At 36.7% G+C, this 20,769-nt stretch overlaps 1 protein-coding gene across 4 annotated transcripts in view; it reads left to right on the plus strand.

Moving 5' to 3' along the window:
* The window catches only part of CAMSAP2 (calmodulin regulated spectrin associated protein family member 2), an 82,313-nt gene that overhangs the window by 24,465 nt on the left and 37,079 nt on the right, over positions 1 to 20,769 (plus strand). For all 4 annotated transcript variants that reach the window (XM_048312557.1, XM_048312559.1, XM_048312558.1 and 1 more), the window contains exons 3-4: positions 15,716 to 15,877; positions 16,552 to 16,635. In XM_048312557.1, coding sequence (XP_048168514.1) covers positions 15,716 to 15,877; positions 16,552 to 16,635 — 246 coding nt within the window. The remainder of the gene's footprint in view (positions 1 to 15,715; positions 15,878 to 16,551; positions 16,636 to 20,769) is intronic.

Below are 20,769 nucleotides of genomic sequence, written 5' to 3' on the forward strand. Positions count from 1 at the left end.
AATTAGAACTCCCTTTAAAAAAAAGGAAATATGTTACTAGTGTCAGCTTGCAGGTCAGTATGTTAACTCCTAACAGAATTGAGCTATTTCTCTGTAGGACAGTATTTCCACCCTTAAACATGACTGTCCTCAGTCATCAAAGAAATGAGCTACAAGCTGGCTTTTTAAGGCTGAAACCTTGGACAGCAGCACAAAAGCCTGTCAGCACTTAGGTGGTTTAAAAAGGTGCTGTGTTTAATGGTATAACTGCACGTCTCTCCTGCCACTTACATCACTTTTTCCCCTGTATGAAGAAGCTCTTGGTTCATATTTACTTTTAGATAATGTGCATCTCAGCTACCATCTTGATGACTAAATTAAGGATAAAATCATGCAAGACTGCTTTCATATTATTCTAAAATATATTCTATTTTGACCATATTGTCACTTTTGTTGTCTTATCCAAATTGTAGTCTGCAAAATGGTGGGTTGTGGTTTTTTCCTGGCAGTTATTTTATCTTGGAAAAATACCTACTCTTCTTCCAGTACAACCACTGACTGAATTTTCCTCTAAGTTTTCCTGAAGGCATACACTGATGATTTTTCATTCTTTGCATTGCTTCTGTACCTTTCCCAAATATTCTTTGGAAAGAATTTAAAATATGATCTGAATTTGCAAGTTTAATCCTAGTCCAATGACATTTTGATTTTGTCTTTTGTTCTACTTAGGGATGGCGTATATCTCTGTTCTGCTGGTTATTTATTTTACAAATTCTTTCTTGTACAAGTTCTTACAAGCATATTGGAGATAGCTGCTGGACTAGACGAGAGTGAGCCAAATTCACTCCTTTGCCAAAGGGAAGGCTGAAGTGCAGACCAAATAGCTGTGGACTCTGATGAGCTTCCTTCCTGAGCCAGCAGATACTGAGTAGTTCAAGAGGGCCTTCAGGATGTAGGTCTGAGAAAAAATGTGAGAGATTAGAGGGCTTAGGAGGGGAACTGAGTCTTTAAGGGGACTTAGAGTGATGGCTGGGTGAGAGAAGTGAAGTTTCTCCAGAGACTGGAGCTCACAGTTCATCAATTCACAAAGCTTCACTGATATAGAGCAACTTAACTTCTTCCCACTTTACACCTTTTTGTTACTAAGAGGTAATCACAGCCAAGTGCTCGGGGGTGTTTCCCCAAAGTGCTTCAGTTATTCTATCAAAAGGGCATCATCAATCTGTGACAATCCCAATAAAGCAGAGACTTCCAGATCTCTGTGTAGGCATGATGTGATAAAGCCTTATTGCTGGGAATATCTTCTTCCAGAATGGTGAAAATTTTTTTTCACCCACAGTATAACTCCCACCACTCCTCCTCTGCTTCTTGCAACAGCATCAGTATACATGGTGCTTTACAGATTAAAATAATACACTGTTAATTTTTTGGAAACTAGACATGCCATTATCTCTTACTTTATTGTCATAATTTCTGGGGGCAAAATAATGGATTCATATTACAACAGGAAAATACTGAAGAAAATAATAAAAATAATAACTGAACTTGTAAAATAATATTATTTAACTTCTATACTTTCTGCTGTGAAAAAGCATGTTACAGTAGGCTTATATTTACAGAAACTTTTTGCAGTCTTTTACATACTTCAGATGCCTTTTTAGAGGATGCAATTAATTGCATTTGCATAAGCAGTTTGAACATGATTATACATTGAAATGAGGTTTTGAGGTGATATTGGAATGCTTGGTAGGTCACTTGTTTTTCCATGTTGTAAATGTCAGTAGGCAGTACATAGTGCTTAAGGTAGGGCTGCTTACTATTTCAGTGAAATGTTTATTAAATTAATCAAATGCAGAATAAAATTTGGAGGCTGAGTGAGAAGACTATAAAATCAGGTCTATATATATATATTTATTAATTATTTATTTATGTCAAAGAATTGTCTTTATCTCACCAAGCAGCATGTTTTATCATACTTATATAGCATTGTATCTGCAAATATGAATACATTCAGTACTAGGTAGTACATTCTTTATCAGTAATTAGAAGAGAATTTAAGTTGCTTCATCCAGTGTCTTGTTGAAATACCAGGGTGTAACTGAATTTTCATGTTGGATCAGGGCAACAGAGGAATGAAAAGATCATAATATATATACATAAAATATAAAGAGCTGAGCAGGACTTGTTAAACAAATGTCTGGTAATGGTTGATTGTTCTATTAAATGATCTGTTTAAAAACCCCAATATTTTAATACCAATATTAGTATATGTAGAAATGATTGATGATATTATTTATCTATTTAACTATGCACCCAAAAAAAGTTTAAAAAATTAGTGGCAGTACCAAATATGGGTAAGCTAGGAAAAGCCAAATTGGCGTTTTCATTTGCACTCTTGGAACTCTGGCAAAAACAAGACGTTAATCTCTAAATGTGACAACCTGTCTCATTCGTATCTCGCAGGGGTAATGCTGTTTGAATGACTGATTCATTCTCATTAAGGCCTGTTGTAAACATCATTTGCTGTGTGTATTAAAAGCTACTCTGACATCTCACTCCTATAGATATATTGGTGTGTAAATGTATGTATGTAAACAAACGTGAGAGTTACTGAGCCAAATCTACAAATGGGGAAATAAGACATTAAGAATGTAAAGAGTTAAGATGAAGACAGCATTCAAAATGTAATAGTCAGTCATTGATAAAGCTCAACTTGCCAAAAGAATTTGTAGTTTATGTAAAGACAATCCCAGTATAGTCAGTTAGGGATTAATTCAAAAGTCATTGTAAAGGTCATGTTAATCAATGATAGAAGTATTTTAAAGAGTATCCAAGTAAAAGGTTTGAAGAATCACTATTACCATGCCTTTTCTTTATTTTGAACTATTTCAGAGTTGTACTTTCTGGTAGATCAGTGTGGTCCAGTTGGCTGCCCAGCAGCCTGCAGCTGTTGTGGCGTGGCTCTGGGAATGGGTGTCTGAACAGCCAGCTCGCTTCCAAGGGCTTCCTGCTCTGGCCGTCCTGTCCCGGCACACGGCCCAGTTTGCTGCTCACGCCTGGCTGAAGGATGGAGCTGGGGGCACATTTCCTGCTGTGTGACTGCACATCCTGGGATGGCACAAGGAAGTTGCAGGCTATAATGAAAGAAGTGAGAGATGTTCATGTTCCTCTAGCCTATAGTAGCTACTCTGGTTGAGCCTCTCTGTGCTTGTTCTTTGGACATGCAAAACTGATTTTGTTTTGTCTTGTTTTTTCCACAGTATGGGTAACTTGTATTAAACATTTACTTTGGTTTGGATTTGATAATATATTTTGAACTACCCAAACAATAGAGTAGCAAGGGTTACAGCACCCATTCTTCGATGGCTAGTATTTGTTTTGCATACAAGTGCAAAGAGGATGAATGGGAAGAGTTCCGGACATAACAGAAAGCATGTGTACTAATGGGAATGTTCCTATCAGTTTATCCTAATAGTTTTTGAATTTTTCCTTTTTCTTTGCCGCAATATGAAGATATAAAATTGTCTTTCTGAAATGAAATTTTATTTAAAGTGAGGATTACAGGTGCATGTATGATTGTTCTCCATCAATAATTATAAGACTGTGAAATAGTTCTTCACTAATGAGATAGCGCAGGTCTGTGCCTGCACCTTTCATCTGTCGTGGGATAATAAAATAATGCATTAAATCAATATATGCACTGTAGCTGCATTATATACACAAAGTACACATTATTTACTGGAAGCTAAAGTACCACAGAGCCCTCTGTTCAGGGAGAAACGATGTGTACGTTCTCTTGTAGGCTTGGCATTCCTCTAGCCTGGGTTCATTCTTGGGCCTCTATAGTACCTCTTGTCCATATGTGTCCAACAGAGAACGTGAAATAAACATCATAATTCTTAAGTAATACATCTTAAAATAGCAACTGTTCTGTGTCTAAGGATGAATAATTAACATTTCTAAGCAAACCTTAAATTATCTAAACTATGTTTTAAAGCACATTTTAAACTATTGACAAGTTTTCATGTTTAATATAATATTTTGCACAGACTTTCATATCTGTAATGTGTACTGTAAGAATTTTCTTTGGCAAAATTGCTTATTGATTTGGATGTATCATATGTCCAGATGACCAGGTAGATACTGAAATATATCCTGCTTATTACCTATGACCAAAACATGTCCTCTGATATTTCTTCTTCAGTGAGAGCTGTATGCCTGGTTTTCTAAGAGTGTCCATTCCATCTTGTTCTATCACAGTACTGATTTTTTTTTTTCTTTTTCAAATACTACAGATTGACTTGCCTATGCAGACAGCCAGCTTTTTATGTTTGATAAAATTTTCCTTTGGGTATTTTAGGTAACATAAGTTACAGATACTGCCTGCAATTCTGAAATAACACACTTGAAGCCAATGATTTTAAATTGATTGCTGAAACGTCCCATAATGTGTCTCACATGTAGTTCAGCCAAGTTTCTGAGTAATCGTCCTTTCCCATTTACGGATTATGGGATTTCAGAGTTTGGATGCTTGAAAAGAAAGAACAGATGTCAGGCAATTTCTAATTTTAATGAGAAGGAGGTTTGGAAAAAAACCAAACAAACCACAGACATGAAACACAGCAAAATAAGGCATTCAGAAATTAAGGAAAGAAATGGAAAACAACCATTTCTACTTTTCTTTGCTTTACTTAGTCCAATTAGAAAAACCATCGATTAAGTCCTTGCAGCAATACCTCTCCAGGGATTTTGGCCTGGCTTGATGTCATTCCTCTATGCTTATACCACCTTCTTTTCCACCTCATCCAAAAACAAAACCTGTTTTCAGCTCCTCCAAATGTTCCAACAGTCACACTGCCCAGCAAAGATTTTTGTTCTGTGTTTTGTGCTTTTGGCCGATGAAACAGTGTTGAGAATTGCTGGAACTGCCTGACTCTTGCACAGGGCCTGCACTGATCCTTGCATGGCACTAGATTGTACTGCTGAGGGGAGTTCGTGTTTACACCTGGTGGTCTCTGAATCCATTGCTTAAGGACAGCTATAAAATACTTTCCATCTTCTTCCCTCTGTTCATCTTCCCTCCTATTTCCAATTAACAAGGTGATTAATAGTTGAGTTTCATATATGAGGGTCACTGCTTTTGCCAGAGGAAAGATTTCATCACGTGAAGGGCTTGTGTGGTTTCTGGACAGCATGCACTGACATATCTTGTGCTTGTAGCACAAAGTTTCTAATAATACTATTGGTATTTATTGGTATTCTTGGAAGCAAAGAAAATACAATCTAGTTATTGCCATCTTAAGTAATTATTTTGAAAACTAAAGGAAAGGAGTTACCAGTTTTCCCATTTCTGCCTTGTGATTTTCTCTTCAGCTGGTTGCTTTGTTTTGTTTCGTTTATCACCATGCTCTCTAACTCAGCATGCTTTAGTCGGGGAGAAAAGGAGGAGGGATATTTTGCCTAAGAAAATGGTTGTTTACTACAATGTGAATAGGTTACTGCTGCGGCTGACTTCACTGTTTCAAGAGCTACTAATTATGCAACATCTCCTGGAATAATAACATTATAAACCAAAAATGCATGAGGAATGAGAACACAATGGTGTGGTTTATTGTTTTAATCTTTAAGAAGACTTATGAAGTGGCAGTTATTTCATTACCAAAGAGAGGTGGATGAAGGAGACTTTCCAATTTGTTTTCATGCCCTGAAAAGAGCTGGTTTACAAACAGATACTTGTGAAGGATGAGAATGGGCACTGTTTTACCTTGCTTGCCAGTTAACTAAGAAGTAGCCTCTAGTTCACAGTGGTCTCCTGTTCTCTCTTAATTCTTTGGGTAAAACATTTTAATATTTTCTGTGCAAGCTAATTACCCATTTCATTTTTCAAAAGAAAGTTTTCTTGAAGAAGTTGTACCTCCTGAAGATGGGTTTTCATGCCTTTACCAAAGTAACTTTCAAGAAAAGTTTTAGTTACTATGTCATTGACCTTCCCATTTTTGTGAAATGCTGATACAAAGTCAATCCACTGCATTATTAGTAAGCTGCTTGAATTCCAGATTTTTTTTTTTTAAGTTGAGCAACTGCTGGCAACTGCAGTCCTTCTTGTAGGTATCCCATCCTCAGCACAACCCTTTTCTGGGTACCAATCTGCTCCTGTTGGTCTGCAGCAGTTCCTGACGCAGACAGAGCCTGGGTATGACCCTGTGCTTAGCAGAAGCTTATGGTGATGGAGACTACTGCCAGATGTCCTGCAAAAATCTGCAGCGGTAGATGAAGTGGACATCCTCAGGTCCAAATAATCTATTTAAAAGGATTATTGGTACAGCACGAGCTCTATGAGGGCACACAGATTGCTCTTTCTTAAGAATAAAGTATATTCCTTAGTACAGTTGATTTGAACAATGAAAAAACAGAACTTAAAGTTTACAGTAATTGTTTTACTCCTGTGTGTGCATATGTAAGAGTCTTTCTCTGAAGAACCAGTACTTCTGAGGTTCAAGATCTGTCCTAAAGTTTGGTGTTTAGTCCAGATTAACCAAACAGGTGGAAACACTTTTGAATATGTTTATTGAAACAATCATAAAGCACCTTTCCCACTTCTGCTATAATATCACTGTGGGCCATATCCTTGTTTAGCAGCCACTGTTGTGGTTGGCCTGTCCTAATCCTTTAATAAGTAGATGAAAAAATGTTGGTCAGCTGTCTGATTTAGTAATGCTATTAGTCAACAGCTTGTCACTTGCAAGGTTTTACTACTTTAACAGCCATAGAGAAAGAGATTTCTTGTGAGCAGTATAATTTTATGTGTCTGTTTTAATTATTTAACACTGCTGATAGAGTTCATTTAAAGTAGGAGACTAGGAAATTTCTTTTGACCTTGGCTATTATTTTAGCAGAAAATTTTTGTCCAGGTCAATTTCACTCTCATGTCTTACTGTGCTGTGTTATGGTCTAAAAATGTGGTATTCCTAAAAACCTTTAAAGAGAAGGTCAAATAACTCCTACTCTTAATGTAACTGCCATTGCAGTAATGAGTGTGATGACCTTATTTCTCTGCCCTTGCATCATTAATAAAGAAACAGCAAGGAAGTTTTCAGGAGCCTGTTCATATGCAAATGCAGGAAGATTTCATATTAAGTTTTCATATAAAAATTGAAACTAGTTTTCCCCTTTTTGAAGATAGCATGTTGAAATGACCATACGTTTTGATTTCTTAAGCCAGCATTTTGCTAGATCAACAAAGAAAGCTAAGCCTAACAAAGATTCTCATGTTTCTTTCCTAAAAATGGATTTTTGTGTATCAGCAATTTAAAAAAAACACAGAAGCTTTTCATAGGTTCTTCAGCAGCAGTTTTGTGAAAATATGGTGATATTTGATATCTGACAGAATGAAGCTGTCCCTAGGTCTTGGATGCTTACATGTCAGAGGCATTAGCTTCAATACTAAATTTTTTTGCTTTATCTAAGGTGTTGAATGATACACATTTCCTCCATACGTGATAAAAATACAAATTTGGACCAAGAAGGATGGTAACTCTCAAAAACAAAGATGGTTTTTACAAAGAACAGCCCCCCCAAATATCTTGTTTGTAACTAAAAGTCGTTCTTAAAATGCCTTCCCATAGAATTTAAGTCTGTATTTCCAGTTTTGCATTTTGGCAAGTGTCTCACACAAGTTTCAGCTGGGAGGCACATTTTCTGAGGAAACTGAGTAGAATGTAGGAGTTAAAAACATACCCTGGAAGTCCAGTCCCAGAACTGTGTGCAATTCAGTTGGAGATTTCCATTGATAGTTTGCCCCTACTTTGATCATCTTTTGGTTTGAGAAATGAGGGAAAGAACCACAGTTAAAGTTATCTCTGCTCTTGTAGAAAAGCAGTGTTCTGTGTTTACCTTTTTTTTTTAAAGAAAAAGCTTGATAGAAACATGATTATATTGAGAGTTCCGTTTTTGAAACAGGGAAGTTGAACAAACCAGTATATTGTTCTATTCATCACTGCAATTAGAGCATCATTACTACTATGTGCAGAAAAGCTCATTACTACCATTCAGTTAATCAGAACCTAAGGCCACTGGCAGTAGATGTGTTAAATATTGAGAATCATGTCAAATATCGTGCTCTGTATTACTTGAGGTGATTTTTTTAGTAAATCATTATTGTAATATCAAGTTGGTTGCATGCCTTGTATCAAATGGGTATTTTACATTCATTCAAGTCTTTAAACCTTCTAAAGATTGTGAGATAAAGGGTGAGAGTAACTAACTAGTTTGATCCAAAAAAATGCAAAACTGAAATGCAGATAAGTCAGAAAGCATGTGGTATCAGTTACCTGAGCTAAAAAAGCTGCCATTCAAAACTGGCTGTCAATTTAACTGTCACACAGATGAGCTAGAAGTCTGTGTTGCAAAGTTTCAGAAGTACTCTGCTCTGATCCCAGACCAAGCCATGGCATGGAAAGGCTTTGTCAGTGGGGCTTGCAGCATGCTGAGGCACAGTGCCAGGCTTCATGCCCTGAAGAAGACATCCCTCTGTTTCCTTTTCCAGTCTCATCTCCATGAATTAATACCTCTGCCCTACACATAGATTTTATTTTGGGATCTCTGCCTCTTTTTCTCTTTGCCTGACTTCCCCTCTTACATACTTCTATTGCATCACCCCATCCTGAACTCCTCACCCCAAATTCTGTAGAAATCTGGTTTGTCTTGTCGCTCCTCCTGCTTCTCCATGAGGGAGTGGTAGTTCTCCAGCACTCCTAAGGCTGGCTTCCTTCAGCAGATGTTCTGAGATGAATATGCTTTGATACTTCCTGGTGATAACTGCCTCTGCAGGTGTTTAGCTGAGCTGCCATAGAAGTTAAACCAGTAGTTTTAATGTCATTCCTATGCAGGTATGAGTGCGTCAGGAAGAGGGAACTATTTTTTGATATATGGATAAGACAAAGCCTTGTTTTTCTTTTTTGCACTCCTGTATTCCTCAAAGAGTAGTGGAGCTTGCTGTGACAAAAAGAGATTCAGATGATATTTAATACAATTATTGCTTGTTCTTGGTTTGAATGACCAGCATAAGGGCAAGAAGACAATGCACATAAGTAATTTTTGTAAGAGACTTTTGGGGTTGTTTTATCTGGACAGGATTTGACAGTATATTCTAGGAAAATCCTGAATTATCTTCAAAAACAAAGTCCTCTGGAAAGTTTGAGGGTCTGGCTATTTACTTGTTGAAATGTGTATAACTGTCTTACCAGTTATCCTGTGTTACTTTCTTGGTTTAGTTTAAACTATCTAACTTACCAGTGTTTATCTTTGAAACATGGAGTACTTAGCACAAAGACACTGAAGTGTCTTTGTGGTTTTTACCATTAAGCACTTGAAGTTTCCAGTAAATAAGGTACAGGAAACTTGCAGTTGTTAAGTATATTTTAAAAATTCAAAGTAGGTCATGTGAAACTGTAAAATAAGTCAAAATTCAAATAATGTGATGAACACCATTTGCTGGTTCTTGATTCTAGTGTGTGTTGTGCAGGTATTTTGTTTCACTATGTCCTGGAGTAGGTCAAGGTCTCACTTGGTTGTGTCATCCAGAAAGAGTCTGGGAATCTCTTTTAGGTACTTAGTTAGGATTGAGTTAGTAGAAAAAATTATGAAGTTCCCTAACAAGCATAATGAGGAAAAACCCTAGGTTGAACTTAAAAGTGCTATCAAAATGGTTAACACAGCCAATATCTGTACCTAAGAAATCATTTTTATAGAAGTGAATTACGTTTCCTGTGTCACATGTGTATAGTCAGCCCACCAATGATTTTTTATTATATATATTCATATAATAGATTACTTAATTTAAGAAGTTAACCAAGTAGAGAAGGTTATAAAAACACTGAAAGCAAAAACCATTCCCCCTGCATTGCAGAACCCGTCTCGAGGTGCTTAGGATGACTCAGTAATGCCTGGTTTTGCTGAGTAAGCATCTTATCAGAGTCGGGCCCTTGTTCTTCATGACAGTGCAGCAAGGAGGTAATTCAGCATGATCATTCCCTTGCAGGACAAGACTAACTAGACAGCTGGGGTTATTTTAGGATTGTGCTAAGCATAAGTATTGTGTCAGGCTAGAGAAAAATTGCATTCGAAAATCATCAAGCAGAGCAGAACTGACTACTTCAGACTGCTCCGTGTTGTTGATTGAAATATTTTAGAATTTGTTTCCTTTCTAGTATCAAAATTGTCTTCATTTTGCTGTAAAAATGATGGTGAAATGAAGCAATAGCTTTGAAATCTGTAATAGAGTTATCACCTATTGGCTCTGCTCATGATTTCCTTCCTCACCTCCTGCAGTATTCAAGCCTTGGCCTATATTTTCCCTGAGCAGGAATTCTGCAGTTTTCCACTCTTAGTTGAGACTTGGAGTTTAGATGATATCTCATTATGCTTGCAGATTCATTTGAGACTTGGATTATCTGGGGGAGGGTCTCAGGGAAAGAGGCCTGGAGGGTTAAGCTACCCAGTCTCCTCAAACTGTTGTTCACAGAATCTGCAAGGAAGCTGGATGCATAGACGTGGGTTAAAGTGGTATGGAAGGAGATCCTCACAGTGCTCTTGGCACACCTTTCCTCTGTGTTTAAGCACATACTCACCTGTTATTACTGTCTTTCTTTTACCATGGATATGAGCAACTCTTGCTTTACCTGTCTTTTTTCTTAATGTATGTGTCCTATACTGATTATTTCATATATATTCTTGATAATCAGAGTAATTGTCATCAAGCCCTTGGAATTACTGTTTTTTAAGTGGAGTGTGAAAGTACCGGGATCCAAACCTCTTCAGAAGGCTTCAGAAGGCAGAAGCAGTTGGTTACACACTAACCACTGATGCAAGGGAGATACAAAAGTTCTCCCAGCTAAATGTAGAGAGCTGATCTCGTCTGTTCTTTGCTCAAGTGCCTGATCCAGTTGAGGCAAATCTTTAGTGAATTTAGCTAGAATTATATGTATTTGTTGTGCAATATGTGTTTCTACTTACAAAAGCCAGTCTGTCAAAGATCAAATCTCTTCTCCAAAGCGTAGTGAGTTTAGGGGACTTTTAATAAAAGAGAAAAACTCCAGGAAAGAGTGAATTAATTATTTATTTCTATTTAGCATGAGGGTAACAATTATATTCTTTGTTTTCTTTCTTCCCCTTTCTTCAAGTACTGTAGTGGGAAATGGGTTTGTCTGTGTTTTTCCTAAAGATGGAGTTGAAAAGAGAACTCTTGTCCTGAATATCACTTAATGGAATATAATATCCTTAGTAGTAGGTAACAATGTAGGAGCTGTCTGTAATTTGTGATATTTATCCATAAGTATCTGTGTGTGCAGTATCACATACACCTTTTGCTTAGTACACTTTCTAATGAAGTTGTTTTCAGTTCTTCAAGGGAGGCGAAGAAAGCTCTGTAATCAAATATTAGGCAGACAGGAAAGCATTAGCAGCCATGCTCAGAATAATTTTTCTTCTGCAGTTCAGTAAGCTTCTTATTGAACTATTCAGCAGTAGAATGAAAAACTGTGAAGCCTACATTACAGGGCAGAATCTAACCAGTAATTACATGAGATTGTTAAGATTAGTAAGTTAAAACTCTTGTGTTCTGTGCAGGCTGTAGCTGGGAAAGACAAAACCACATTTGTCTCTTAGAAAACAAAATACCTCTAAGAATCCAGCATTTTGTATTTTTTAATATATTGTTGTGTTCTATTTAAGGCTTTATTGCTTTGCACCATTGTAGTGAAGCAATCAAAGAAAAAAAGGTTTTTTTGAATTGGCTTAAGACAAATCTCTGCATAACACTTATGTGAAAAGTGTATTATTTCCTGTGTTGTTCACTGCTGCTGTGTTGATCTTGATTTTTTTTGGTGGTATTTCTCTAATGGTTTTGTGTAATTTAATGTTACCATTTGGGGCTTTTTAAAGTTACTTCTCTAAATTGATTTTTCTTTTTTGGAATTGTACATCTTTATTTATGCCTTGCTGCAATTCTGGATGTGGGAGGTATGTGACAGCATGGAATCCTGCCTGGGTTTTTTAGGCTGTGTCTCAGAATGCTGCCACCTCAGAGGAAATACCAACACTTAATGTACTGTCTTCATCCCAGTCATCAGCAGCTCCTTCAGGGGACTTCCTTCAGGCATTGTGTTCCAGGCTTGTCCAGAGAGAGAAGACATTGCTGAGTGGTTCATCCCAGTTTCTGCCCGGCTCCAAGTGGTTTCTGCTTCTCTCTCAGATAGGAAATGTTGCTTCCTTGCATAATTCACTCATAACTGCAGATCTGACTAGTAAAAATGAACTCTCCCTCTGGATTCTTTTAGCTGTACCTAAAATATGCTGTTCAGTGAGAGAGGCAAAAAAACCTCAGAACTTTATTATTATCAACAGAATTTCTTAAAAATTGGGGTTTTTTAGAGAGCTTCAGCAGTTATGCTGACAATGCCTGTATTTGGAAGAGTAGGACACTGTTTTTATAGTGCGGTTTTAATTTACTCTTTCTCATTGAGCATAGTGAATCAAGAGATGTAAAAGAACGCAGCATGTCTGTTCTTTCCAGAATAAATGGAAGAAAACCAGTAGGGCTGTACGTGGAATTAAATAGTTTTCTCATTCTTCTTGTAACTCCTTTAAGAAAAAAACCCAGCAAACAAACCAAACTAAACAAACAACTGGTTTAGATATAAGGTATCATATATGTTTATTTCGTTGCTTGCAATTTTCTAGGGGAATAAATCCATATACGTTACTAGTTTTGAATATTTTCATTAGTAAAGAAACTATTTATAAAACCAAAAGTTTGATTTTTGCTAGCTGAAAAAAGTGGCAATTCGTTGTTTGTTTCTCAGGATAATACTCATTTTTCTTTTTATTATTTACTGTTTTTTACAAGTCTTCTGAGTGTCCTGCCTGGATTATAAAGAAAATAACTTGGAGTCACTTTTGAGACTGAAGATGCTTGTATTTGATTTCTTGTATAAAAGAAGGATTGTGACATGGATCTAGCCAGTGTCAGTAAAAGTTTATTACACTTAGTTTTGATAGTACAAATCTGAGGTCATTCTTCCCTCTGTTTGTTTAAGTTGTTTGCACTTCATTAATGATTTGCAAGAAACATTGAAAATGAGACTCAGTTGACTAATTGTAAATAATTTACTTTTCCTAATATATTTATAATGTACTGAGCATACTGGCAGTTCTAGCAACACTTCAGTGGCTTTCTCTGTCCACTGGCAATCCACTTTATAGGTGTTTTCCAGAGAAGCTCATGATCCAGCATGGGGGCTGTGAAGGCTACTAAATTCCCTCTGGGGAGTTCCAGTGGCTGCTTTTCTTGCAGGCTGGTCTCAGAGCACAGGTGTAGTAGCCAGGGAACTACTCATGGATCAACAGCTGGGGAAGAAGATGCTGCTTTCACACCTGCTGGGAGCTTTCATACCTGCATTCCCGCAGGCAGGGAATGAAGGGTGGAAACAATGCCCTTGTGCAGCAGGCAGTGTGAACAGTTCCTGATCAGCCTGGGTGACTCCTAGCACACTCCTAGCAGTAGCATTCTCTATGAGGCCACTCTTAGTCTGGCTGAAAAACACATTTTCGTGCACTACCTCCTCTAAAAAACCAAATCCAGCATTTTCTTGCTGATTCAATGTCTCTTTCTAGTTTTTTTGAAGACGTTCTGAAAATAGCACAAGGTTTTAACCCAGGTGCTATTCATTCTAGGCAAGATGTAGCAAGGAAAGAATATTAGAGCAATGACCTTGGATGCCAGAGATGATCCAAATCTTCCCTTCTTTCCTGCATGTTACACGTGCTAAACTACCTTTCTGCAATCTGACCTGGGAACTCCTACCAGAAGTGCATGGATCTGTCTGGCTGACCCAGGCTCTGCAATCCCTCACAAGGATTTGGGGGACTGTACTCGTAGTTAATGTGATACTTTGAACCTTCCTCTGCACTGCATTGCTGGGCCAGCAGAGGAGTGGTTCGTGCATCCCTGTGTAGCATTGCTGCACTGCACACTGGAGTGCAGGCTCCTCAGGAGGCTGGACACAGGCAATACCTTTCCTTCTTAAGTACTTTTGGGTGGCAAGATTCAGCTGCCCAGCACTTTCCTCCACTCACCTAAGAGCTTATATCAGTATTTGTCCATAAAGGTCTGTAAATAAGCTCCTAAGGCATAATAATGGTGGTGGAAGGAGTTTATTCAGACTGGGTCCATCAGTAGTGGCAGCAGTAAGGAGGTGCTGATTCGTTGCCCAGCTGCTGACGCTACTGGGAGCACACATGGAGTCTGTGGCAGACAGGGCTCTCAGGTCATACCCAGGGTCCAAGGAGAATAAGCTTGTCCCAGGAAGATTGGCTGTCAACTTGAGTTTTGTGAATGCCTGTTAAGTGTAGTTTGCCTTTTTTGTGAAACAAAGCAACTTAATTGCTTTAAAAAATTGGGTATTTGCTGCTGCCTACTTCTGAGGTCAGCATCATCACTTGCATTGATATAAACATTGAGAGCAGTGTATAGTCTGAATCTGTTCTTTTTCCTGCTGGGAATTCTGGATGTGCATGAGCTACGTTAACTGTTACGATTAGATAGCATATTGCTGTGTGACGCATGTTGTTCATCGCTGTCACCATGGCTGTTACAGCTACCTTGTGAGATGTTTGTGTGAATATTTTTTATAGTATTGAAGTGATGGTGTTAACAAGTGTTGGGGATCTTTGTTTGCATCCTGAGCTGTGTTTAAAGGCAGTGTTTTAAAAATACTGTCTTTGGAAAGTGGTCTGGTCTATGGGAAATCTTGCTTAATACTTAGAAAGCTGTTTCTGTTTTTCTTATCATGAAGCAGAAGGAAATGTGTTTAGCTGTAGGCACTGCCTCTAAAAACAACTATCATTTTATTATTCAATCACACGAATCTAATGTAAATCCTGGTTGTCATCCTCTTTTTTTTGGTTATTGTGTTGGGTTGGGGGGGGGGGGGGATTGTTTGTTCATTTTGAACTATTACAAACTGTGAAATAGCCATCATCTTTATATATATATATATATATATATGTATATATATATATATATATATATATATAAACCACCAGAAGAAATGTAACTCCTCTTTTAACGGAAGGTATATTGTTTTAAACCTAGTTGAGTATATATAGCTGTGGAACCTACACTACATCTGCATAACATAACTAGAAGAAAAATAAATGTTTTTCTATCATGTTGAGTTTTTACTGAAGATTAGTACAATCATGTCTTCTTCCTGGATTAGGACTTTAAATATAGATAAACTTTCACATATTAATGCAGCATTTTCATGATGATGAAGGCTGTTTAGCAGGCAGTTTCAGCTTTTATTTTCAGTACAAATAACATCTATCAGACAGGGGGTTTTGGTTTTGCTATGAGTGACAAATTTAAAAGATCTCTTTAGCTCTGTTAAAAGTGATGTGATGTTTGAATTAAACTTGCTTATTCTGTTCACTTTCAGTTCTTTAAATTTGGTGTTAATTTTACAGAAGTTATTTTAATTTGCAATTTAATCTGTTTTCTCCAGTCTCTTATGTTTGTTTTCACTTGTTTTTCATTTAAAAACTGACAACCTGATAGAGAACTTGTAGCATTTACACTTTTGGTCTTTTCATCTTTGTGCCTATGTTCAGAAGCAATACATAAGAAAGTGATCTTTCAATTTGCAAACTAATCAGGTGTTGGTGCTTCTCATTGTAGAGTGCTCACTTGGCCATGATCGATACCCTCATGATGGCTTATACTGTGGAGATGGTCAGTGTTGAGAAAGTCATCGCATGCACTCAGCAGTATTCAACCTTCTTCCAAGCTACAGAAGTACCCTATGACATTGAGGATGCTGTCATGTACTGGATAAACAAGGTATGAGTGCTGGAAAAGCAAACTGGGATTTTCTTTGTTGTCTGTATGATTCGATTAGAGATGAGAGGCTAGGATATGTATTTATGTATGTAGGTATATCAGGACTGTTTTGATACAGACTTTTCCTTCATCTGCTGTTTTTGGAATATAAAAAGATAAGTTTGCAGAAATAAGTTAAACATGTGTGAACCAAATAAATGGGAGGTCTAAATTAATACTGTAATATATACTACATATGACATCTTAGGTGTCACGGTCATGTTGAGAAGCCACGGTGCCTGCTTAAGGGTCTCTTTTTGGCTCTTTATAAGTTGTCATGTACTTTATCATGATTTAAATGCAAAGGTATTCTGTTTGTTTGAACATATCTTGCTTGTGTGTGATCTACCTTCACTGAGCAATCAAATCAAGTAACAAGGATACCTTGTTAATCAAATGTGACTGAGCATAATAAGGGACAGGTTAGTTTGTATCGTGTAAAGCTAACAAGCAGTGACCTTAGACTGTATCCGACACTGACATTTGCTGGTTTTGCTTCAGGGCTATAGTCTGAAATGTTTGGTTTATGTTTTTAGTTAACTCTGTGTTCGTGATTTATAGACCTTTTGAAAAACTTCTAATTTCTGTGACTTGTTTCTTAGAACAGACAACTAAATGAGCTATTTTGTCTCTAGGTAAATGAACATTTGAAAGACATCATGGAACAGGAACAAAAACTAAAAGAGCATCACAGTGCAGAATCTGCAGGAGGTCAAAAGGTAGGTGTGGGAGTTAAAATATTTTAAACAAGAGTAAGCATTTAACTGTAAATGCTTACTCTTGCAGACATTGAACTTTTAACTGCTTGTTAAAGAAAGCAAATTCGTAGTATTCATTTTGTTATTAGTTTTATCATTTCCATGAAAATACCCATTTAAAAGTAAAACTAACAGAGTTGCACTTTTTATAGCCAGTTGTCCTTTCTGACAAATAAATCTTTGATAGCAGGGAAACATCTGTTACATTAGTGGTAAGGAATTTAAGATTAACGAACACTTTAGAATGAATTAAAACCCCATACAGATCTTATATGAAAAAGACTGGAACTTGTTTCATGGTTTTTAATAGTTTTTTCCTTCATGAATCTCAAAAGAGAGATCTGTATGTGATATCATGGGAAGGATTGCTCTGGCTATGATCCAAAGTACTGGTTGATTACAGGTTTTATTATATATACAATAAAACCAGATTACGTTTGATTCCCTTTCCTAACAGGATTTTGTTTCTTTTGTTTGCAGAGCTCAGTTAATTAAGTAGTATTATATACACATCAAAATAGGTAGGGATAGCAGACAGTTCCAGAGTATGTAAAATTACTTGCTTCAGAAAGATCCTTTACCCTGTTGTGATGTAATTATTATTGAAGAATTGGTAATCAGTTTGAACACCTTTTGGTATTATTCCTGCACTTGAATGCAGAACAGATTTCCAAGCTGCTGCAAGGCTGTAATCCTCCTTCTCATCCTGGTGTGTTCTCACGTAAGCTGCTGCCTCCTTTTCAGTGCCACTTTGAAGCAGTGACAGGTTACCAGCCTGGATTAGATGTTCAGCTTCAAAAACATGAATGTAGTGAATATCTTTGCATTTGTAGGGGTTTTTTAAATGTAAGGAATGCCAATGAAGGCTAATCAGGTTGTGACTCAGCAAAAGAAAATGGTGGTTCTTCCAATAATGGTGTGCATATACCCTGGTGCATATACCCTGCCATGGAAAATTTAAACTGTTTTCAACAGTGATAATAGCATAGAAATCTGGAGAATAAGATGTCCTTGACAAGTTCATTTCTCAAATTTAGATAAAACAAAGTTAACAGAGGCCAGGCAGATAACCTGTGTTCCTCTGTCCTCTAGTGGTTTTTCTTTCTCCTGAAAAGAATAGTAGGAAGTTTTATGTGGGTTTTAGGCCATCTTGAAAAGAAGAGAACAATTTTGAAAATTGAAAGTGCATGAGAGTCTTAATATGGTAAACAAATATATATCAAAGAGAAAATTATTATCAGAGCAATTCCATCAAATTGTCTGTATTTGTAAAAATCCAGTAATATTTATTTTCACTTACAGTTTGCAACTTCTATTAGGAGTAAAAAGATAACATTTTTAGTTTATAATTTATCTTCACTGTCAAAATTTTTAAATCAATTGTTAAAAAATTTATATAATCTGTAACTGATGCCATAAAGGGACTTGGTGGAATAACACATTTACCTAAAAATGGTATTGTGTTGTTTTAAATGAATTTTGAAGCTGTAACACAGCACAGGAGCCCAGTTCTGTTGGCCAAGGTATAAATGCATTTGCAAAATAGCAAAATCATGCAACAGTTGCCATATAATGGAAAAAATGTGTATTTAAGGCCATCTCTTCTGTACACTGTGTTTTTGATACTATTATCCCAGGTACACGTTATGTTTTTTGCCTCACTAGGGATTCAACTGCATAAATTATATTGTCAAGTAAGGTGCTCCATGCTTGGGGGTTGTATTAGCATGAGGATTATTTAACTCCAGGTTTTTTTTGATAAACTGTTCAACTGATGGTTAATTTACCATGAAATCTCAGCTTTTCTTTTAGTCATATGTCTCACACTATTTCCCAAGTTTTCGCTTACTTTTCCTAAAGGTAATGGTCATTGCATGCATGCAAACATCTGAGGTTCAGAAACGCAAGAAACATCCTAACTGAACCCTGTATTTCTTCACAGAGGATTATACTGAATGTGGCTTTACAAGGAAAACTAATGTAGATGCATTGGATGGGTCCACTGCATCAAATCAAGTTGGCCAGCATTTCTAACAGGAGTTCCTGTTAAATTATCATGTGGCTCCTGTCAAGCACGTCTTAATGTTGATTCCCAGATGCCCAGGTGTTTTACACTGATTATGTGTCTCCAGATTGCATCAGTCCATGTATTCCTCCTTTAAAAGCACAGAATCAATGTTGTATTTGCCTTACCTCTGCATCTCAGCAAAGCTGTGAAAGAACTGTAGCTGAATTCCTGTACCAGGTTTGGGTATTGTTGAAATATGTATATAATTTTTCTTTTCATGTTGTGCTTTGGTATAGTCATTAGTAACAATAAATATTCTTAGATTAAAAACAGGTGAGCAGGGGGGAATTAAGTTCTGCCTTTTTATTAACTAAAGCTCTATTACATGATTTTCCATTTTTTTGGAAAAATTAAACTATGCTTCTATAGATTTATTTAGAATTTTCTATGCTCATGTTACAGTTGTAGCTTAATTCTCAATATCTGAATTGTTTTATTTTCTTTCTTTGATGTTTTTAAATTCCTAACTGCTGGTTCTATTTGTTTTTTATAACTTAGCATGAAGGGGAACTGGAATGTTCCATTGTTCAGCTTTTAATGTTTTCCACCATCATTTTCAGGCTGGGGCTTTTTAATTTAGGTTCTCCATGTTACCAAGACAGTTAGCTGTTCAAATGGTGAACTCCACTTGAAAATTTAAGAAGGTTTGCTATCTGCCTTTTTCTAGGCAAAACCTTTGTTTATTTAAGTTTCAGAGTTTCCAAGGTATGGTCAGGTCTGGAACCGGAATTAAATTTAAATTCTGAATGCCTCTTCTGATCAGAGATGGCCAGGCAAACATGGGAAGAATAGATAATTTTAGTCAATAGGGAAAGCTTTTCTTTAATTTTAATTTCTGGCCAATAAACAGTAAAATTAGGTACCTAAAAGGTGAAACAAAGTTAACAAGTAAATTTTTTTTAGTGATTTCATAATTCCCTACAGTTATACATTTGTAAATTAATCAGTTGTGAAAAATAATTTCAGTGTAACCCTCAAGCGTGCCAAACTGTGCTACTGTGTTGTTACAAAACTGTGGTGAATCTTCTTGCAATTAATAGTAAATTTCTATGTTGACAAAAGGTTTAAACATCAAATACAGATTATTAGATAATACAAATGATAGGATATACCTATTTTCTATTTCTGGGTAGATAAAATCAGTATTAACAGATTATGAGGTTGCTTTTTTCTTTCCCTGTCTTCTGCTACTAGCTGTCTGTAGAAGATAAGAGAGGAAGGAGTATGTATGATTTTTAGTTCCAGGTAGTCCCCTGTGGATCTTGATCAGCTGGTGATTTGTGGTAACCCCATCTTTTTCTGGTAGAGTCTCTGCATCTCTTTTCAGAATTAGGATTTCAAGTTTTGTAGTAAATAGCTTTGGTTTTCAGGCTTCCACTGAATAATACGTAGTGAATGTACAGTTGCACTGGTTAAACTGCTGATTTTCAGTGTAGTTGGAACTTTCCCAAAAACATGTTATTCTTCTGTCTGCTTCTGTGGTTTAGACTGAATCAGCCTTAACAGATTTAAGTCAAATCCAAATCCTATGAAAGAAACAAATGTAGCTTCATTTAAGTACCTGGATTCTTCAAGCTTTTTTTAAGATCAGTTTAAACAGTGCAACTTCTTGTGTGACGGTAAAACACTAACGCTGTAGTTCCACTTTCAATTTAATGTTTCATAAATCCACACTGCTAGCAAAACCTAACCTGTCAAGAAGAAAAGTTTGCAGCAGAATCAGCTTCTTGATCCAATCAATGCATAGGCTGCATGAACACAAATGATGGTGCAAAGAACATAGCAGAAACAACAGCTAGTGAAAGGCATGACTATTGTGTTTTGGCACCATAAGATGAGTTTATATGGACATAAATTTATCATAGCCATTTTTAAAACTTCTTGTTGGGGGGATAAAAAAAATCATCATGCAAAACTGTAGGCTCTCAACCTGAGGGACTATTCCGTTTTTTTCAGCTGTTTTGTTTTGTGGGGTTTTATTTTGGTGGTGGTGGTGGTGGTGGGAAGAAGTCAGCCAGGATTCTCTG

Source organism: Corvus hawaiiensis, chromosome 9, assembly GCF_020740725.1.
Source record: "Corvus hawaiiensis isolate bCorHaw1 chromosome 9, bCorHaw1.pri.cur, whole genome shotgun sequence".
Classification (NCBI taxonomy): domain Eukaryota; kingdom Metazoa; phylum Chordata; class Aves; order Passeriformes; family Corvidae; genus Corvus; species Corvus hawaiiensis.